The 21,893-nt window shown below is 45.5% G+C and overlaps 2 protein-coding genes and 1 long non-coding RNA gene across 5 annotated transcripts in view; 2 read left to right on the top strand and 1 right to left on the bottom strand.

The window, feature by feature from the left end:
• BCL7C (BAF chromatin remodeling complex subunit BCL7C) lies at nucleotides 1-20,168 on the bottom strand. 2 transcript variants are annotated; one of them, XM_083470822.1, is made up of 10 exons: nucleotides 19,685-20,168; nucleotides 18,301-18,424; nucleotides 12,087-12,373; nucleotides 11,489-11,593; nucleotides 10,327-10,405; nucleotides 8,567-8,675; nucleotides 6,034-6,195; nucleotides 4,717-4,802; nucleotides 2,047-3,323; nucleotides 1-1,714 (listed from the first exon to the last, which is right to left on the bottom strand). In XM_083470822.1, the coding sequence occupies exons 4-9, from the start codon at nucleotides 11,578-11,580 to the stop codon at nucleotides 3,180-3,182; spliced, it is 672 nt and encodes a 223-aa protein (XP_083326948.1). In that variant the 5' UTR covers nucleotides 11,581-11,593; nucleotides 12,087-12,373; nucleotides 18,301-18,424; nucleotides 19,685-20,168; the 3' UTR covers nucleotides 1-1,714; nucleotides 2,047-3,179. The 2 variants fall into 2 exon arrangements, with proteins under 2 accessions (XP_083326948.1, XP_083326947.1); XM_083470821.1 differs by lacking the exons at nucleotides 12,087-12,373; nucleotides 18,301-18,424; nucleotides 19,685-20,168 and adding an exon at nucleotides 11,962-12,080.
• Nucleotides 20,113-21,893, top strand: part of LOC310691172 (cardiotrophin-2-like) — a gene marked incomplete at its 5' end in the record, with an annotated part of 9,232 nt that continues 7,451 nt past the window's right edge. For both annotated transcript variants that reach the window (XM_083470819.1, XM_083470820.1), the window contains one exon: nucleotides 20,113-20,299. In XM_083470819.1, coding sequence (XP_083326945.1) covers nucleotides 20,113-20,299 — 187 coding nt within the window. The remainder of the gene's footprint in view (nucleotides 20,300-21,893) is intronic.
• Nucleotides 21,687-21,893, top strand: part of LOC310691216 — a 1,532-nt gene continuing 1,325 nt past the window's right edge. Inside the window, exon 1 of the long non-coding RNA XR_014518391.1 lies at nucleotides 21,687-21,865. This is a non-coding gene — a long non-coding RNA (uncharacterized lncRNA). The remainder of the gene's footprint in view (nucleotides 21,866-21,893) is intronic.

Below are 21,893 nucleotides of genomic sequence, written 5' to 3' on the forward strand. Positions count from 1 at the left end.
TCAGGATGAGGAAAATCCTTTATAGACCAAGAGAATTACAATGTAAAATTGCTTATAAAACAATAGGTAAGAAAACAAAAGAAACATTAACACGTTATTGCTGAAATAAACAATAGCACACTCCCGCTGCTACTAAGGGCTTCGCTGAATGAGTGCCTTAAGGGCCTATGTTGAACATTTAAAAGCTCCCACATGGAAATCATTTCCATGCTTGACATTGTGCAAATACCACGTGAGACATGATGGCCCCACAGTATGACCCTAATGTCTTTTTCAAGGCAAACCCACAACTGGAGTAACTTACTGGGGCTGGCTGCATGTGAGAAAGTACATGCACATGGGTCTGTTACATGCAGCAGACTACATGCAAGATTTGTGCAATTGTCACATTTGAAGCGCACTGAATTAATTGAGCCTTGGCCAACCACAAGAGGAAGAAGGGGGGAGACCAACAACAGAGTATGCATTTCCATATGTTCCTGTAGTCCCTTTTTTATCTTTCAAAAAACCCCAACAACTTTATTTTACTGTTCTTTAATGCTATCCCGAAATTTGACAGCTGAGGGGTGTAGGGATTATCACCTTGCCTAATGGTAGGCATAAGGGTTTTAGTCCTGTTCTTTTCGGCTCCTGCTCAGAGTCAATTTGGGCTGACCTTGAATTCAGTGTTCCTGATTACTGAGATCACTTGAAAGATGCGTCTTGCAGGAACGTGAGGTGCAGATTTGGACTTGAAAAGCTAAACTGGGAGCAAGCAGGTTGTTGGTTTGCAGAAAAGAGCCGTGCTCAGAGGGCTAAAGCATGACAACAGCACAAACAGCCAATAATTTGGGGAGATTGCCCACAGCCCAGGTGAGTAGGGGGTGATGCCAGCAGCCATGATTGGTTGGCATCCTGCCCCAGGGGGGAAAAGCCAGCTAGCAGAGGGGGTGGATCTGAAGCATCCATTTGTGTGATTTATGTACACAGTTATATCCATGAGCAATGCTGCCCCATAAAACCCGGAGAGGCATTTGGTTTCGTTGTTCAAACAATCAGCACCCCTCAGTCCTCTTGTTACATGAAGAAGTCACAAGAAGGGCATTTTATCAAAGAGCAAAACTAGCAAGGAGTGGGACTGAAGGACTGAACACATCCAATTTGTGGGAGCCTGTCAAAATCAGCATCCTCTGGCGTTAAAACGTCCCTCCTGATTATCAGCTGCAGTGCCAGAGTTATCCAGGAACTATTATATGATGGTATTAAGGAGATACAGTGCTCTTAAGGCACCATATCTCCATCTTAACAGAGTGGTTGGGAAGCGGGGTAGGAGTGGGGAGAGGAGGAAGAACAGAAAGGAGTAGCAAAGCCCAGGCAACCAAAGAGAAAGCTAACAACTTTTGGGGTAAGGTATGGAAATGCGGAAGCTCCTGTACAGACACAGCTTGCTGTTGAACAGCAAACTCTATAACGAAAAGAAAAAGTGTATATACACCACCAAACCCAAAATGTTGATTGATTCTCTACTATTCCACTAGTTTGGAACCTTTTTTGCCTCCTGATTCCTTCCAATTTTGCATCCGGATCGGGGGGGGGGGGGCTTCCAATGCCCACCTTTCAACCTACAACACTCAATGCCCTTCTAGCAAAGGCTGGGCTCTATTCAGTCCAAGAAGCATGGGCTCAGACACATCCAGCTCCCTCTTCTCACCTCTGGAGATGAACCTGCCTTCTTCTAGAGCAGGGGTCAGCAACCCGCGGCTCCGGAGCCGCATGTGGCTCTTTTACACCTTTGCCGCGGCTCCGGGGCAGATACTAGTGAGGGGAAGAGGCGCATTGTGCGCCCTGACACTCCCCACTGTGACGGGTGCTGTACTGGCTGTGACGTCACATGGGGGCGGTGCGTGCGTTAGTCACGCACCGTCCCGACGTCACCTTCCCGCCCGCTGTCAGATCGCGGCTCCGGAGATATATTTGTTTTAAATGTCGCAATGGTTTGGGGGCTCCAGTTTTTTTTTTCTTCGGAAATGGGTCCAAGTGGCTCTTTTTGTCTTAAAGGTTGCAGACCCCTGTTCTAGAGGCAGGAATAGAAGCCAAGCTCCTCCATCTCCCTTGCCATGAGTTATTGAGAGTCAGAAGTGATGAGGTCTCTGCCCCCAGATTGTTTCAGTTCTAAGGAATTGAGCTCTACAAACATTAAGGAACAACAATGCAGGGAGTTTTTTCTAAGCATATAGAGTTCCTTTTCCTTTCCCCAAATGCAGCCCCTGCATACCTGGGATTAGGCAAAGGAGCTTTCAAGGCAGAGTGCATAACATCTACATAGCTTTGGCCTCCAGGACTTATTGCAGCAATTAATGGCCTATCCTTCCCTTAATCTGGGCTCCACAGTATCCTGTGTGCCTAGAAAACTGTGTGAGAGATGATGCAATTTGCAATTCTGAAGAAGAGCTCAGAAACACCTCCACAATCCTCTCCTTCGAAAAAGACAAAAACAATACAATTATATGAAAGTAAGCAAAGATCCTTATTTGGCTGTATTTGCCAGATGTTTCTTCCCAGTTGTAAAATTTGGATTTTGCGTGGGTTTGGTGGTCCATGCAGCTTGGCTTTTAAACCCACAGATGCCCTCAAGCTCTCTAACCTGGGGTAGAAAAAATTGGGAATTTGTGGCTTTCCTGATTTATTTATTTTTCCTAAATCAAGCCTTTGTTCCTTTTTCTTTGGGCTAGTGTGCTTATGCCTCCCTTCCTTTCTCACAGTGCCAGAGATCTCTAGATGATGCATTGGGTCCACCAGGCCTTTCAGGAAACCTTCCCAGTTCCCCTCTTGTCACCATAATCTCCCCACCCGCCTTTACTTGAGCTTTGCGCCCCACCAGCACATTTCCTTTTAATACTGCGAATCATGGATGCACACTGGGGGGGGAGGGGCTGTTGAATGTAAACAAACATGGCTTCTGAGGGTATCCAAGGATGGCCGCCATGTTTATTCACCAACAACAGTCTTCTGTTTGCCCAGCGGCTGCACCAGGGAGCAGCAAGCGTAGTGAAATGGTGACAGTGCCCAGGTGGGCAAGGTGGCATAAAGGTGGGCTGGCCACCATATTTTAGCATAATATGTTAATATATATCTCCCAGCAAGTCTCCTCCCCCTCCCCTGTCAAAAGAGGTGGGGAGACCAAAAGCAGGCCTGAGGTGTTAAGCATCTGAGGGCTGGCTGGACTCCGAATCTTGTGCCTCACTGCGCATGCGCTTCAATGGCGGAGCCTCGGGCGGCTGTTCTGCCTCAGGCGTTGGTACTTCGAAGGCCTCTTTCGCGGGCTTCGCGGGGCCTGCTCCGTCCTGTGCCGGGAAGAGAAGGGAAAGGATCATGTCCATGCTATAGCAAGGGAGGAACACCCACTTCTGCCTCTAGCCCTGCCCACCACTCCCATGGGGCCCCCTGAAGACTTCCCAGGAACAAATGCGGCCCTCAATCTGAAAAAAAGTTCCCCATACCTGGCGTAAAGCGCACATGAATGTAAATGTTAGAGGAGCAAGATTAGCTTTTGAGAGTTCTGCTTAAATATCCCACAGCCTTTTAAATGTGTCTGTGGGAAGCGGGGGGCGGGGGCGGTAATTGTTTTGTTGTTTTTGGTTTCATTATTTACTTGTGTTTTACCTTGTATTTTATTCTGTGAACTGCCCTGAGATCTTTCGATGGAGGGTGGTGTTATAAGAATTTTAAGGTCTCAAATATAGAATAAATATTCATAAATATAGAATAAATATTCATGCACACCTATCTAAATATATGAACCATGTGTCTGAAATAGTATGGGAGAGCCAAACTGACTCTCCCAATGACCTCAAATATTCCTCTGCAGTAAGGGAGGCCATTGTCTTTTTGCTTGCAAATCCTGTCTTAAGGGTGTATTTATGTATGAATAGGGTGACCTATTCAGGACCTGTGACCTGGATTCAGGAACTAAAGCATTAACCATCACAAAAGAATGGCCAGGCTGCCCAGGTAATGCAATTAGTGACCATTATCAGGTATCCTGGCAGACAGGATTTCTGGGGTAGACCGCCTCCTTCTGTGATGCATGATGTCTTGGACTATAGGGCGGGCAATTTCAAAAGTCTATATAAGGGCTTGCAAACCATTGTTCAGGGTTCTCCCCCCCTCCTGCATGTAATGAGTGGGGACCCTGTTGCAAAGGTTCCTTGAATAAAGATCAGGCTTTGCTTCTCAATATACTCTGGTTGGCCTCTGTTTTCTCCTACTGATGGGGAATCCACTTAAGGACTCTATAGGGGCTCTGGAATACCCCATAAGGGAAAGGGAGCAGTTTTTCTTATAACAGCGGTATATAAATTTAATAAATAAAATAAAATAAATAGGGTGTTACCAAGTAACAACCCCTCTCCAAGAAACATTCTGCCTTGACCAACCCCCAAGCCTCACCCCAAAAGGCCACCACACTAAAACAGGTCTATTGTACGGCTTCAGCCACAAAGGAGAAACTTTGTGGAGCTGGTCGGCTGGTCCCACTCAGCCCTAGACGGAACATGCTGCAACAAGGTCCGTTGCCATTTTCAAGGAGATGCCAGAAGCTGACTGAGTCAGGTCACTGGGTCTATCTAGCCGAATATGGTCTACTTGGAAATGTCGCCATCAAACCTGGGAGCTTTGGCATGCAAAGCAGGGCCTCTACCAATGAGCTCCATCCCTTCCAAGGATCAGCACCCTCACCTGGGTCTCTGACGTCTTGGAATCCGGCTCTTCTTTGGTAAGCATGGGAGGTTCATCTGTCCCCTCCAGAAGCAACACTCCGGACTCTGCCACCCAGGAGAGAAATGGAGAGATTAAATAAGTACGGAGTGTAAAACAAAAGGATTTAAAACCTCACCGTCCTAGAATAGAATGGAATTTATTATTTATACCCCACCCATCTGGCTGGGTTTCCCCAGCCACTCTGGGCGGCTTCCAAAAAAGTATTAAAATTCAGTGGTCTAAAAAAGAAAAGAAAAGAAAATACAGTGGTCTGTTAAACATTAAAAGCTTCCCTAAACAGGGCTGCCTTCAGATGACTTCTAAAAGTCTGGTAGTTGTTCTTCTCTGTTGGGAGGGCATTCCACAGGGCGGGTGCCACTACTGAGAAGGCCCTCTGCCTGGTTCCCTGTAACTTGGCTTCTCGCAGTGAGGGAACCGCCAGAAGGCCCTCGGTGCTGGACCTCAGTGTCTGGGTAGAACGATGGAGGTGGAGACGCTCCTTCAGGTATACTGGACCGAGGCCGTTTAGGGCTTTAAAGGTCAGCACCAACACTTTGAATTGTGCTCGGAAACGTACTAGGAGCCAATGTAGGTCTTTCAAGACCGGTGTTATGTGGCTTGGTGGCCACTCCCAGTCACCATTCTAGTTGCCGCATTCTGGATTAGTTGTAGTTTCTGGGTCACCTTCAAAGGTAGCCCCACGTAGAGTGCATTGGAGTAGTCCAAGCGGGAGATAACTAGAGCATGTACCACTCTGGCAAGACAGTCTGTGGGTAGGTAGGGTCTCAGCCTGCGTACCAGATGGAGCTGGTAAACAGCTGCCCTGGACACAGAACTAACCTGTGCCTCCATGGACAGCTGTGAGTCCAAAATGACTCCCAGGCTACACACCTGGTCCTTCAGGGTGACAGTTACATCTGTTGAATGGTCACTTTAAAATGTGAAGGTTCATTATTGCTTCACAAGTTGTGTATGTCTTTAAGGGCCAGGGCAAATAACGAGACCCAGTCTTACAGCTGTGAAACATAGCAGGTGCTGCTGAGTTGTGTTAATCAAGCTGTGTCAGCAATTGGGTATAGTATATAAGGAGCAGCACCTAGCTTTCTCATTACCCTGGGGGATGGGTTGGTGGTTGGGTTGTGTCTGTTGTTGTTATTATATTTAGTGTAAAAGGAGTTTTTGTTTTTGTTATTAAAACCTTTGTTAAACTTATTTTTGAGTTCCTTGTATGCATGGTCTCCCCAGCAAGCTCTCTGTAGCGCTACTAAACTGCAAATAACCAACAACATCACCTACCTCCTTCCTGCCCCAGCAAAGGAGGCTGAGAGTCCTCCGCCTTGAGCTCCCCTAGTGGGGTGGGAGTTACAGTCTGGCTGCGGTCCAGGGTGGAGCTGGGGCTGGTGTCCCCGCCTTTCAGCAAGGAGGTCTCCGAAATGGAACTCTGATTGCTGTTCTCGTCTGCGGAAAGCGGAAAGCGGAGCATTAGGAATTGCCTGTGGCTGCTGTTGTTGGGCAGCTTGGGGTTTGGCGGTGAGGATCTAAACGCCTCTTTGATTTCCCCATCCACCCTTCTTGGATGAATACACAGGGTGCCTGGTGCCATTTTTAGGCAGGGCTTTTTTCCCCAGCTGGAACTTACCGGAACTCAGTTCCGGCACCTTTCAGGTGGGCACCATTGCCATTATAAGAGAAAGAGGGAGGTGCTCATGGTGAGTTCCGGCACCTCTTTTCCTAGAAAAATAGCACTGATTCTAGGCGTAATGTCAGCATTTCCATGTGCTTAAGTAACAGAACTGCTCCTCCCTCCAATCACATAGGGCCACTCCAGACTGGTTGGTGGTTTTTAGGGGTGTCTTCTGCAACATGTCACTAGTAACAGGGGAGAGGAGAGTGAGGGGAGAGACTTCACCAGGCGAGGCCTCCTTCCACCTGCCTTGCCTCCCTGCCCTGGCCCTGGGACTCCTCATAAGGAAGCTGTGCCTGGAGGAAGACCTGTGAGGGGAGAGATTCCATCAGGCAAGGCCTCTGTCCACCTGCCTTGCCCCACCCTCTAGTCTCTGCTTCTCAATTTGTATTGTATTACCGGTATTTTATGTACTGTGGCTTGCCGTTGTTTTATTGATTATAGTTTAGAAATTACTTATTGTAACTGTTGAGTGGATTTCTGTTTAACTTTTATATGTTGATATTATTACTTTATACTATTCTAATGATTGTTGAATGTTACTTTTTTGATGTAGGTTGCTTGTTTTAAAATTTTGTTTTATTACTACGTTTTTGTATTGCGTTAGATTGTTATAAGATGTACATTTTTTGTTTCTTCAGCTTGTAAACCGCCTGGAGTATTGTAAGATAGAAAGACGGTATACAAATTAAAAATGATGAGGGGGGGGATGATAAACAGTGTATGATTACCACTGCCCACCCATCATTCCACTTTGTAATTGGTTCTGCTTTGATTCCCCAATGTTCTCACACTATTGCTTTCTAGAGAGGCACTCCTGCACTTCAGCCCAACAAAAGCGGGACAAAACCTGGAACATTTGTGGCAGAAAAAGGGAAAGGATTTCAGCAGGAAGTTGTGGGACCTACACCGATAGCAAACAAAGCAGTATGACCACCCCAAAACTTTTGCAGGTGCAAAGAATATCGAAAGAGGAATTGTGAATAGCCACCCCAATACCATCATCAGCTCGATTCAGGGAGGTTCGGCTGGTGCCTTCATTATACAGTGGTACCTCGGGTTACAAACTGAATTCGTTCTGGAGGTCCGTTCTTAACCTGAGATACCACTTTAGCTAATGGGGCCTCCCACTGCCGCCGCACGATTTCTGTTCTCATCCTGAGGTAAAGTTCTTAACCCGAGGTACTATTTCTGAGTTAGCAGAGTCTGTAACCCGAAGTGTTTGTAACCCGAGATGTTTGTAACCCGAGGTACCACTGTACATCTTTATGCACCAGAGGAAAACTTTCTTCTTCAACCTTTGGCTGGTTAACAATCTCTGTCCTTTTAAATGTGGGAGGAGGAGTTATTGGTTTGTTCTTGTTATGTGCTTTGTGGTTTTATTCTGCGTTTTTATGCTGTGAATCACCCTGAGATGATCTGATGAAGGGAGGTATACAAATTTAATGAATAAAAGTAATACTTTTTTTATAAAAAAATGAACACATGATAAAAAGCATGACAGGAAGGAAGTCCTTCCACCTACAGAACATCAGTAATTTGTCACACACGAGATGTAAGGAGAGGCCCACTAAGCAATAAAGGGAAGCGTCTTCCCAAATTAAGGAGAAGATATGAAATATTTTCCTTTAACTTTGCAGAGCCCTATTCAGATGCCACCGCTCGGGCTGGCAGAGTGGCGCCTCTGGAAAGAGACCACAGAAGAAGGGGAGGCGAGCCACAGGTGTTAGGGGTAGGAACCTAGACTCCACCTCTGCTGCAAGCCCCCCTTTGCTTCTAAAACTGGGTACGTCCCCCTCTTTCAAAATGCTTCATTCTAAACAGTAGCCAAGAGCAGGGGTCACCAACCTTTATGGACCAGGGGGGCACATTTTGAATTTTTGAGAGAGCACCAGTCACAAAACGGCTGACATAGACAACACTGAAGTAAACATTGCCCTGGATATCCTTAATTTCCAGAAGCATCAAACAGAATCTCTTCCCAAAGTTAAATTTCAGATCACCTTTGGGGAAAACCTTTGGAGAACCAGTGTGGTGGAAGTGGCCTGGGCAGCCATGTGGCCTTGTAAGTATCCTTTCTCCAGGGCCTGACAAGTGTTTGCCCCTCCCCTCCCCTCTCCTGCCCCCCCCCCTTCCACAATGTACCATTGAGGTCCAGCATGAGTAGGGCTGGGTTCCTCCGAGGGCTGGGCATGCGGGCTCTTCGCTCTTTGGTCCTCTGCTGCTCGCTGTTGCCTGCCAGCCGCCTTTTCTCCTGTCGAGGAAGGAAAGGGAAGCCTTGAAGAGGATAGGAAACGGAGCTTGAGAGAAATCGACGTTTTAGCATGGCAGGGCCTCTTCTCTGGAAGTCCCTGCCTATTGATATTAGTCAGGCGCTGTGGCGTCTCAGGAAAAGCCACAGAGGCCTGTTCTTGTCCTGTTTTTTTGGTTAGCCTAACTGATGCCATTTTGCTTCTGTAAAAAAACTGCCTGCTTTAGAACAGGCATAGGCCCTCCAGATGTTTTGGGACTACAATTCCCATCATCCCTGACCACTGGTCCTGTTAGCTAGGGATCATGGGAGTTGTAGTCCCAAAAACATCAGGAGGGCCAAGTTTGCCTATGCCTGCTTTAGAATTTAGGAGGGTGAGCCACAAATATGTGAAGACCAGATAAGGTTGCTAGGCGATTTTCAGGAAAACCTTCCTCTGCCAGGCAACTCTCCCCTTCAAGGTCTCCAGGCAGGGTGTCCTGCTTCGATCAGCGCAAGGAACCTCGAAAGGGGGAAAGGGAGGGGGGATGACTATATAAAGTGTGAACAAAGTCTATTTGGGGCGGCTTCACCATCACACTGCTGAGTGTGCCTTGCCTGCTCTGTTTTACTCAGCTGAATACAGTGGTGCCCCGCAAGACGAATGCCTCGCAAGACGAAAAACGCGCAAGACGAAAGAGTTTTCCGTTTTTTGAGTCGTTCCGCAAGACGAATTTCCCTATGGGCTTGCTTTGCAAGACGAAACGTCTTGCGAGTTTGTTTCCTTTTTCTTAAAGCCGCTAAGCCGTTAATAGCCGCTAAGCCATTAATAGCCGCTAAGCCGCTAATAGCCGTGCTTCGCAAGACGAAAAAACCGCAAGCCGAAGAGACTCACGGAACGGATTAATTTCCTCTTGCAAGGCACCACTGTAAAGGAATGTTTATGGGAATCTCCTCTGTCTATGGCATTTATTGGCTTTTCAGTGACCAAGGCAGCCTGGGCCCGATTAACGGATCCCAACAGCGCCTTCGCTGTACTGTTTTCAACACCAGCTAAACACTTCTTTGCTTAGGAAAGCCTACCCACTAGACATGTGATTTCATTCCCAAAAATAGAAAGAAGTCCCAGCAAAGGAAGAATGATACAAAAACTTATGGAATATGCAGAAATGGCGAAACCGGAAGAATAAGAAATCAAGATAACAAACTTCTTAATAAAAGAATGGAAATGATTTATTCAGTACTTACAGATAAGTTGTAAACAGATAGGAACATTGGCAGGATTACTGTAATAGCCTGCAGTTTCGTAAGAGCATATATTTAAAGAAGATGAACAAATGAGCAAATTTAGTTAATTAGGATATGCAGAAGATATTAAAAATAAATTTAAGGAACCGCAGAAAGGGGGGGGGAGTCAAGTGTGGAAATGTCAAAATGATTGTAAAATCAGTGAAAAGTATAAAAAAGTTGAAATACATTTTTTTTTAAAAAAGACATGTAATTTCATTATGTACTGTTGATTTTATCTATCTTTAGACCCCTTTTATTATGTCTACTGTTTTTATTACAGTTTTTAATGAAAATTTTATACTTTCCTATGTAAACGTCTTTTTAAAAAATTAAGTGTTATATAAACTGAGCTAAATAAACATAGAGATGGAACTCTTCCCCTTACCTCATCTCGGGGGTCCACAATAGGTACCCACTTGTAGATCCGAAGAGATGTGTCCCCAACCGTCACCCACCGCTTTTCCCTAGGAAGCAGAGAACAGCAAATGGTGTGAGTGTTATTAATTAATTAATATTGTTAATTATGCAAGTTGCAGCTTCCCATGTGAACCCCACAACCTATTTTACCTCAGGGAAATTCCCAGCAGCACCCACTCATTACAACCTCCTGGTGTGCAGTCATTTACAGAGAACCAATTGACGGGAAGGGGGGCCTAAATATTATATTACACATGCATTTATATAAGGAAACATTTAATATCCTGCCATTCCACTAAAGAACCTTCAGTGGCTCATAATGGCAAATATATAAAAGAAACAACAAAAATTTAAAAACAGCCATAAAAGAAAAAAATGAGTCAGATGGAAACTGGACCACCACCAGCAGCTAAAGTGGGCCAAATGTTTTCATAAAGAAAGACATTTTAGTTGCTCATCAAAAGACAAGCAGCAAGGTGGATGCAGCCTTCCTTGGGAAGAATATTATACAGCCCTCGGAGCCACCACCGAGAAGGCCCCGTCACGCAATCCTGAGCTGGCGTAATGTATCAGCTAATGGGCAGAACTGTGAATCAGGAAGCGCCACTACCGAGAAGGCCCTCTGCCTGGTTCCCTGTAACTTGGCTTCTCACAGTGAGGGAACTGCCTAAAAAAAATGCAAAACTCGACAATCCCCATTCCAAAATGCATTTGGCAAACATTCGCAAAACTGCATGAAACGGATCGTGTGCTTCCCAGTGTGAAACTTTGGTTTGGAATGCACAGGCAGTTACAGCAGGTCAGATCATTGGTGCAACTAGTCCAATATGGCCTACACAGACTGGCAGCAGCTCACACAGGTTTCAGACAAGGGACATTCCCAGCCTCAGGTAGGAACACCAAGGTTTGAAACTGGGGCCTTCTGCTCTAGCACTGAGCTGCAGCCCAAAACACAGCTGCCAAGCCTTCCGAACCAGACAGGTGTTGTGCCACATGCACCCCAAAGCCCAAATCGACCCCTCGCCACCTGCACCGCGGCAACCAGCTCACAACCCTTCTAAAAACGGATACATCCAGAGATGCCAGGTCCCTCCAAAAGTTCCTCCGGCCCCTACGCCCACCGGCCTCACCATCTGCGGACATGCTCAATAGCTGCCATCACTTTCTTGATGTCATCTTTTGCCCGACTGCGTGTCTCAGCTCGAACCGCCCGTCCAGACATCACCGGGGAGCAACTTTGGAGAGTTGAGCAGAGTGTGGAGGCAGATGCAGAGGAGAAACAGAGAGCGTTACGGCTGGGATTGCTTTGTTTTGCTTATGTTCTTCTGCTCTCCTTATCCCATTTCTTTCTTCCTTTCTCTTTCTTTTTTCCTTCCTTTCTTTCCCTGTTCCTCTGCCCCTCTCTGCCTCCTTTTGCTGACTATCCGAGCACAGAACTAGAAATATTCCCTGTGCATCACTCTGCCATCCGGATATCCAGCCATAGCCTGCCTCTCCATCAGTCAGTCTTCCTCCTCTGTCAGTTTGCGTCAATATTTTGCTGTTTCTCTCCTCTTTCGGTTTTTTTGGTTTTTGGTTTTAATCTGAGCCCTCATCTACTCACAATTCTCCCTTTTGGCTTAGTCCACCGTTAATCTCTACTTCCTCCTCTTTGTCTTCTTTTTCCTGTCCTCCGTTTGTCGGGGGGGGGGGGGGGAGAAAAAAGAAAACGGAAAAAAGGCGGCTCACCATCGGAAGAAAATAATATAAGTTCTTTGGGTTGTTTTTCTTTTTTCACAGAGATTTGCAGCACAGGGAGCGCCCTCTGGTGACTAGGAGAGCTGGAGAAGACGAAGAAATTGACAGTCTGAAATAGAGGATTTCATCCTTTTTGATAAATGCAGAGAGGCAGATGATGGAGCAGCCTGCAGGTGGAAAGACAGATTAAGAATAGGCAAAAACAGAGCAAGCGATTAATTGTGCACACTTCTCCTTTGAGCTCAGAAGGGATGCTCGGTTGATCATTTATATCAGAGCTGCAAGTTTTAAACATCAGGTGGGACCGCAGGAAGGTAACACCTTTTACTAGGACCAGCTAAAATGCAACAAGACAAGCTTTCAAGGGCTGTGTACAGACTCCAATTTATTCTACATCCATTTAGCACTTGGGAAGCAGCATACACAATGTGCACACAACCACCTTCTCCAGAATTATTCTTTTTCAAGCTAGATGTGAAGCAAAATGAACAGGGGATACGGAAAGAGAGAAAAGGTGGAGTGCAGAAAAAGGTTTCAGACAGGCTGAAATTCAGTCCTGTGTGTTACTTAGAAGTACATCTTGTTAAACTAAATGAGGTTGAGCGTGTAGAGCTGCACATTTACTTTGGAGTAAGTCCTACTGAATTTAATGAGACTTACTTCTGAGTAGGCACGCTTAGGATTGCACTGCTAGCTTCCACTCCTGGGCACATTTTTTCAGTGGTACGCCCCCTGAATTCATTGTCACTTATTTCTGAATAAATGTGCATACAGATCACACAGGCAGTTAGATTGCTAAATGCAGAACAGATATTGCATCTTCAAGGGGAGCTGTACCTGTTGCATGCCTGCCTGGTGCATGCCTATTAGAACTACAGAGCCTGTGCCGGAAATCGTGTGGCGACCCAAAACCTATGACAGAAGGGTGGGCTGGCAGCAGTCATTCAGCCGTGAGAGGAATCTAACACTCTGCACATGCTCAGGAGATCTTCCTCCTCAGTGGGGAGGGCAGGGAGGGCAGAAAGTGGCAAGCAACTGTCAAAAAAAGCAGCTGTTTTTACAATATTTTTTTTCAATTTTTTTACAATTAGCATGTGTTTTCCTCCGCTGTCTATTTTCTTTTCCCATGCCACCCCCCCCCACGCTTTTCAAAGCCTATGAGACAGAACCAGTTAATCTCCGAAAGCTGCTTTCTGGGGATTGGACTTGAGAAGCTCAGCCATGTTCCCACACGGCGCTCAGATCCTTGCGGTGAGTCAGAGGCATTTTTTGGGGTCGCCATTACCTCAGCCCGGTCTTTGCAAGGCCAAGGGGGGGAGGCCCACGTGCTTCGGGGCCCAGTGGTACACTTAGATAATTTTAGGCTGAGGAGGATTTAATGCTCTTAAAGAGGCCCCCTCTTTCAATAGGACCTGCATTCTTTCACTAAGTCCCCCCCCCCCATGTCTACACTGTGCATTTAAAGCGGCGCCATGCCACTTTAGACCCTCGTGGCTTCGCTCAAAGAAATCCATCGTTTGTCCAGGGTGCTTAGAGTTGTGAACAGGCCCCCTTCCCCCCCCTCCACATGGCTACAGTTCCCAGAGTTCCCTGGGTTTGGATTTCATGGCAGCTGTTTTTATTTTATTTGCGGAGGTTTCATTTTTAAAATATTCTGTGCCCCTTTGAGCAATTGGATAATAGAGAGAGAGAGAGCTTTTTCTTAAAAAAAATGTTTAGGGGTACTCTCATTTTCCTACTCATATTGAAATACTGCCTCACAAGGAGGCCAGACTTAGATTCACAAAATGTTTAGGGGTATGCGTACCCCCAGAAAAAGCACTGTATAGATTTCTATAAGAGCCCTGCAGGCAAGCTTGGCCCAAGCCACTCTTTGCTGCCTAAGATGACAGACAAGGATGTACAAAGGCCAACTGCACCGGCAACCAGCTCTCACTTTGGAATCAATGGGACAGGGTCATCTGAAGGCAGCAGGCTAGGTTGTGGGGTGGGTTATAGGGCAGGCAGTGGTGGTTGGGCCTGTGGGGCAGAAAGCCGGGAGGCCAACAGTAGGTGGAGCGAGAGCCAATGAGAGGCGGAGTCAACTAATTGCAGTTTCCTCCCTCTCTTCCTCCACATTGAGTTGTGCAAGAGCAACACTGAGACCAAGGAGGCGGAAGCTGACAGGCTGTGTCACCCTTTCAACTGATTGTAAGTTTTTTTTTTTAAAAAAAACCCACACACACACAAAATAGGTGGGTCAGTGGGGGCTGCCTGAGGGCAGACTCAGGAGTGGAGGACCTGCTCCGAAGGGTAGGACTCAAACCAATGGCTTCAAGTTACAAGAAAAGAAGAACTTTCTTACAGTAAGAGCTGTTCGAGAGTCGAACAGACTCATTTGAGAGGTTGTGGATGCTCCTTCCTTGGAGGTTTTTGAACATCTGTCATGTATGATCTAGTTGAGATTCCTGCATTGTCGGGGCTGGACTACATGACCTTTGGGTCTCTTCCAACTCTACAATATTATGATTCTATGATTTACTTAATATTAAGGGTGTGTCCTGCAAACCTTCAGCACACAGGCACTCTCAGGGCACCTTAACCTCTTGTTATCCTCTTAGGATAAAAACCAATATAAATCAAACAATGAAAACCAGTGAAACAGCAAGAAACAACAGATAAATCATACTGAATACATATATAAAAAAATAAGGAACAGCTAGTAAAAACTATGACTGGCTTAGATGCCCTAAAAAGTTCTAAATCCGATTGTTGGATTGCACTTTTGTACCGCCCACCAACCTGGGCAGCTCACGAAGTTATTTGTAAAAAAACAACAACACAATCCAGGAATTTTAAAAAAAACCCCAAAAAGCTGTAAAAACCTTGGAAGAATTGAGCTGTGATCCTATGGGGCTTACTTCTGTGCAGTCATGTATAGGATTTGCTTTGTAAAAAGCTGCCGAAATCCTCCCTGGGGACAGGAGGGGTGCCACTACCAACAAGGCGGTGGTTGTGAAAAGGTACGCTACCCTCAAGCTCTTGGGAAGAAGAGGGAGATGGTTTTTAAAAGTGCAGTCAACGAGAATACAGTGGTACCTCAGGTTACATACGCTTCAGGTTACATCCGCTTCAGCTTACAGACTCCGCTAACCCAGAAATAGTACCTCGGGTTAAGTACTTTGCTTCAGGATGAAAACAGAAATTGTGCTCCGGCGGCATGGCAGCAGCAGGAGGCCCCATTAGCTAAAGTGGTGCTTCAGGTTAAGAACAGTTTCAGGTTAAGTACGGACCTCCGGAATGAATTAAGCACTTAACCTGAGGTACCACTGTAAATGCACATTCTGTGCAAAGGGACTGTGGGAGGGAACATGAGGATCTTGTTTCTGCACCTTTCCCACTGCAACCCCCTTGTCTCCTTGAGTTCAGAAAACATTGTCATTTTCTTGGGAAAACGACAGGGGAAACCCCAGCCAGCCAGCCTGCTTCCTTAAGGAAAGTAACCAGCAAAATTCCTTGGGTAGCCCAACAAGATGGATTATCGTTCGCAACTTGACCACATAATGTTGCAACCCAGCATTATTCTTGGCCTCCCAGAGCCGAAGACAAGGCTCAGTTGCCCTCGCTCTGCAGCTAGGCTTCTCTACTCCCCAAATCCATCCGTGTCATGGATGGGGTGAGGCCCAAGTGACAAAAGAAACCCCTCAAGCTTCTCTGTCTGTCCCGCAGATCTCTCCCGAGGCCACATCCTCCTCTGTGGCCTGGATTCGAATCCCGTGTGTTTTTGCCTAGCTGGAATGTGTCCTTGCATTCAGATGATGATGCCTCCTGCTCACCTGGGCAGAAAGGAGTGTGTGTGTAGAAACTGGCCTGCCCATACAAAGGGAACACTTGCACCCAGTGCTGTGGATGTGGCCCTCAGGAGGTTTTCCCAGAGGGGATTGAGGCCCTCAGAGTGGAAAAGGTTGCTCTCCCTGCCCTGATCTATAACATTATGCTGGGGAAATTGCCCCGTCAATTTTCAAATAGTAACAGATTTCCTGAGAACTGTAGTTTGTTCAGGGAATTGCTGGAAACTGAAGTTGTGTGAAGAAGGGTCTCCTACCAAATAGCTCTGCGTAGCTCAGTTGGCACAGCATGAGATTCTTAATCTCATGGTTGTGGGTTCGAGCCCCGCAATGGACAAAAGATTCCTGCATTGCAGGGGGCTGGACTAGAGGAACCTCACGATTCTTTCCAACTCTCAGCACCCTTAAGAAACTATAGATCCCAAGGTTCGTTGGTGGGTGGGGGGGGGGTTCTAGCGAGACAAACAAGAAAGACTAGCAAGCACAAGGCTAAAGTCACTCTGCACCTGTTGAACAAGGACAGAATAGTCAACTCCTTAAGCTATAGCACACTCCATTTGAAAAGAAAAATCTTTGTGGTGAAGTGTTCTGTGTAACCCAAAAGCTTACATTTGCCAACACCACATATGCATCTTAAACAAATTATGTTCATTTGTTCCTGCAAAAACCTGCACCTATCCATTCTTGCTCCTTATCCTGCCCCCTGAAAGGATGTGGGTCGTAGGGTCTGGGTGGGCATCGTACTTCATTCCTTACATCACATGTGTGGTAACTGTGTCCATGTGTCCAACACCCCAACATGAGATTTTCAGAATGGTGACTGTGAGAATCGGCTTAAAAGGAAAAGGAATAAAAGAAAACATTCCTTTCTAAACAGATCTTCCGGTATTATTTTACGATAAGCCATCTAGGCTTTTGGGTTTTCCCCCCCGCCCTTGACCTGACTTACCGTAAAAGTAAACTCCGTATTGATTTTAATTTTATAATCTTTTACTATTTTATGACTGTGTGCATTATCATTAACCACCTTGATGTACGTGTCTAGGTTTATAAACTTTTTTTATCGTAGTGTTTATTGTGAGTGTCAGTATGGGTGCAAACTTCCTGGTGACACAGAGCTCTCGCTCAAACAACTGACAGTTTTGATGAAACCATGCAAGAATGATCATGCTGTGATACGCCAAGGAATCCTGCTGGCCTGGCATTTTCTCCCCGACAGTGGTCAGCCTAGGTGCCTCAGGGAAACTAATGTGCAGGGCCAGAGTGGATCAGCCATGAGGTGAAGGATGAAATGATCATTTTGGGGAAGACTATCTGCTGTAAAGATGTATATGCCACCTAAGAAGTTCTTTTTATTTCAAACAAACCCAGTGATCAGTGGGGTGGGACACTTTAAGGATTGGCAAAAAGCATTATCAAGATTTATCTGGCGGGGGGAAACCAATAATTACCGGTAAATATAAACTTCTCACAGTTGTAAAAGAAAGAGGTGGATTCTCCCTACCAGACTTGAAATTATATTATGAGGTGTCCTGCCTTTGCTGGCTGAGGGATTGGATATTGTTGGAGAATACAGACTTACTAGATTTAGAAGGACATGATAATAAATATGGATGGCACACATATTTATGGTATGACAAAGTCAAAGTTCATAGAGGGTTCCTGAAGCACACAATAAGAAAATCAATTTATGAGGTATGGAATAGATATAAAAAACTTATTAGAATGGTGTGGATCAGCCATTTAAGAGCATTTAAGACCAGGCCAATGGCACCCTCTTCTTACAGTAGGCACACAGGACATTGGAAACAGAACATAGTCAGTGGGCTACGATCCACTTTCTCACCACAGTGCCTAATTGTTTACACCTCAACCTTTCCTCTAACCTAATAAGTCCCAAATGTTTTAACCTTTCGTCAAAGAGGAGTTGCCCATCTTCTTAATTACAGACTCTCCAAGTGTCCCTATTGTCCAGGGACAGTCCTGACTCGAGGGTAGATAGGATAATTTTTTCAGCCCAACTTCTATTCCCCATTTCCAGGGTTTCTCTTCACAAGGGGGAAAACATCCTTTGCGGTAACATTTGATTAGCAAATACAGTGGTACCTTGGTTCTCAAACTTAATCTAGTCTGGAAGTCCGTTCCAAAACCTAAGCGTTCTGAAACCAACGCAAGCTTTCCCATAGAAAGTAATGTAAAACTAATTAATCCGTTCCAGACTTTTTTTTAAAAAAACCCTAAAACAGCAATTGAACATGAATTTTACTAACGAGACCATTGATCCATAAAATGAAAGCAATAATCAATGTACTGTACTATAAAATAAATAAGACAGTATTGTAGATGATAAAAATTAAAATAATAATAATAATTCTTACCTGCACTGATGATAAGTCATTGCTTGGATGGGTGGCTTTTATCCATTTCCACTATCACACAATCAATCAATCAGTAGCTGAACTGGGTTCCAGACAGTCACAAAAACAAATTAATCAAAAATGCCTAAAAACAAACACAAATTAAACATCAAAAACAAGAGCGCCAAACTTAATCTGTTCCGGAAGTCCATTTGACTTCCAAAATGTTCAAAAACCAAGGTACAGCTTCTAATTGGTGCAGATGCCTCGGAAACGATAGCCAACAGCCACATAGGATGTTCGGCTTCCAAAAAATGTTCAAAAACTGGAACACTTGCTTCCGGGTTTTCGGAGTTTGAGAACCAAAGCGTTTGAAAACCAAGGCATTTGAGAACCAAGGTACCACTGTAAAACGTTGAACTTGCTTTTCTTTTCTTTTTTGGTTTGGTTGTTTATCCTGGTATTCTTGCATCCCCCCCCCCTTTTTTTTGGCAAATAAAAAATCCCCTGCTGTACAGTCTCTGTCCTGATCAGCTTTGGCACACACAGCAAGGCTGTTGTTGAAAGTTTGCTATCCGGTTCCACCACTACCGCCAAACCGGGCTGTAACAGTGTGTCTGAGCTTTCTTACTTAAATTACACAGCATTCTTCTTAATTGGGCAGGACTGACCTTTCGGGAACTGGTGAGTGAAGCGTGTAGAGGTTTGGCCTAAGTACTTTTTGTAGTCCTTCCAATGCATAATACTCCCAAACCAGTTTTGATAATGAATAATTATTTAACTAATCATTTACATTTTAACTAATTCATAGATCAAGCAATTACAGTCGCATATCCAGATGCTCTTTGGAGATACCGAAGGATAAAATATGCAGTGATCAAAAGCTGTCCATTTCAACTGTACTTGGAAGTCAGTTCCCTGGAACATAGTGGGTCTCCCTTTTAAGTAAATAGGCTCAGGCTGCACAGCTTGAAACCGCTAAAGGTTTCAGCCACATTTGAGTTTATTTTTCTGTTATGTTTTCCAAAAAATAAAAATAAAAATTTAAAATAAATCTATTTTTATTATTGGATCAGCTTCGACCGGTGTCAGAAGAAGCACTCTGGATACTCGGGGATGGGATGGCTCAGAAGAAGAAATTGCATAGGTCCCAAAATTGTTTTCTGCCAATTTAAAACAAGGTGTGTGGTTTTTTTTAAAAAACCACTTAATTCTGAGACCCCAGTATTATAATAACTATGTAAACTGGGCCCACACTTTAAAATCCCTGGGGTGGGGGGGGGCTGAATTCCACCCCTGTATGGTTCTTTCCTAAATAAAACGAATCCATGCTTTCAGTTCCTCAGAACTCTTCATAATTCATCTTTTCCTATGTTGCTGTCTTTTTCTCTCTCCCTTTACTGACCTGCTGTTTTGTAATCATTTAATGCACCGCATTTTTAACTTGGCTGCTTTTCATGTTTGGATTGGCTCTGGAAAATCCTTGAAGACAGAAATATTTGGATGGAGTTGAATTAAATCATAGGGTCTGCAGCTTCCTCTCTCTGATCTTCCCACCCTAGCCCAAAAATCAAAAAATGTAACCGCGGCCCCTTTAAGTCCCACGAGCTGACTTTTGGCCTGGGGGCAAGTGGACGGCCATTCATCGGTACCCCCAGGAGAAGGGGGCGGAGAGAGGCATGCGGCCCGCGGGCCGTGCCCTCTAGCCTGCCCCTTGATCTGCCCGTGCCCAGTTACCCCCGCGGACGAGCGGACAAGTGCCAAGTTTCGTGGAGGTGGGGGGGGGGGGAGAGAAAAGGGAGAGATTAGATTCCTTGTTCCGGGAACGGAGGCATGTGTGATCTCAGCCTCCTGGAATCCGCGAGTCGCCTGCGATCCCGGGATAGGACGACGGAGGCGGCGCGGGGGGGTGGGGGGAGGAAACCCGAGTCCTATAAGAAGCGCGCCGCGACGAAGGTGCAACAAGTGGAGGTGATCCGAGGCTCCAAAGGCACTGCTGCAAGAATGGAGGTGCTTTCAGGTAAGGGGAAATTGCCAGGAAACTTGGGAAAGGGTGTCGGGGGGGGTGTAGAGGTAAATCTTGCCGCAAGTCCTGTAAATCCCTTCTCCCACCCCCAGCAAAAAGGAGAATGGCTCGATCGAGTTCTTGCTCTGGAAGTTTGCAAAGTTTGCAAATAGAAGTCAGAGTTCGCAGACAGCGATGGGGGAAGAGATGCGGAGAGTTGCCCCCTTTAAAGGCAGCTTCGATTGGAGACGTTATGGAAGGATCATTGCCATATTCTTTTTCAAGCTTTTATCTGCCGATCAGGCTGGTGTTGTTTGTCTATATGCCCAGATAAATTGGTTTAAAAAAAAGGAGCTCTTTCCCCCCCTTAAAACATGTTTAGGGGTACTCTCATTTTGACTCAAGAAAAAAAAATCACCATTTTATAGTTCAAGTCGGGGAAAATAAATACAGTAAATGGACAAAAGTACAAAGATTTGCAAAATGTTTAGGGGTATGAGTACCCCTGGGTCCCCCCCAGAAAAAAAGCACTGGCAAAAAGGAAATGGGGAATCCCCAGTTGGGATAAGGGAAGCAATGCTGCAGAAGCTCCTAGGAGCAGGACTGGGTAGGAAAAATTGACTGTCCCCTCCTGATTTATTTATTTTTTAATTGTCTGGAGCTTTATTATTATTACAACCTAACCAGCTATCCTTTTGTGAAGCAGGCTTTTTCCTTGTTTTTAAAGGCAGGTCTTCTGTGCCTTTTAACAGCTGTTTAACGGGCAGGGATTCAACTGGTAAATCTCTCCCATGAGCCCATTTGAGAGAGAGAAAATGAACTACTACCCGTCTCACAGGTTTTAAATGCGGAAGAAACCTGCCTGAAAAACAGTTAATCTAATGTTAAGAATTCTGTGACTTTTTGTGTAATAAAATTAATAATCGAATGGTAGTTCTGCCTTGGCTTCAGCTGACCCAGGCTGGTAAGAGAAAGGAAGTTTTTATTGGGGAGAATCATCAGGGCCAACTTTTGTTTGAACTTGCGCAGTGTACACAAGTTCAAACATCTTGGCATCTGCATGAATGAGTCTAGAGCATCTGGATGCTATGAATAAGACAAGTCTTTGGTTCAGATTTTCCCTTTAGCAGGGAAAATGCTCTACAGAAGAAGCTGGTGGAAAATTAACTCAGGGTAAAGGATGCCAAATCCAAACTCTGTTCTGGAACGGGGCTACTGCTGGCTTAGCTGGCAGAAGGAGCACAAATCTTTAAATGGTGTTTTTGCTGGCTTAATTTATGCCAGGTTCACAAGTCAAAACGCTGAGCTGGCTGGATTTAGGATCTGACCTGTCCTCTTTTTGGGTCCTGCCCATGCCACACCCTTGGCTTACCCCCAGCCGGAATCCCACTGGATGCTAGCCCCACTCAACTCAGTGGAGCAGGACCCAGCCAGCTGAGCCCCCCAACATAAGCCCTGAAAAGGGGATGGGGAAGGTTCTGCGGTGGCACTAGAGAGTGGGGATTTAGGCTGGATCCTAACATGATTTCACTTGGTCATGTGGACTAGCAACCTGGTGGTTAGTTATACCACAAAAGGGTAGTGTTAACGCAAACACTATTTTAAAGTA

Source organism: Podarcis liolepis (genome assembly GCF_965112155.1).
Source record: "Podarcis liolepis genome assembly, chromosome: 13".
NCBI classification, from domain to species: Eukaryota; Metazoa; Chordata; class Lepidosauria; order Squamata; family Lacertidae; genus Podarcis; species Podarcis liolepis.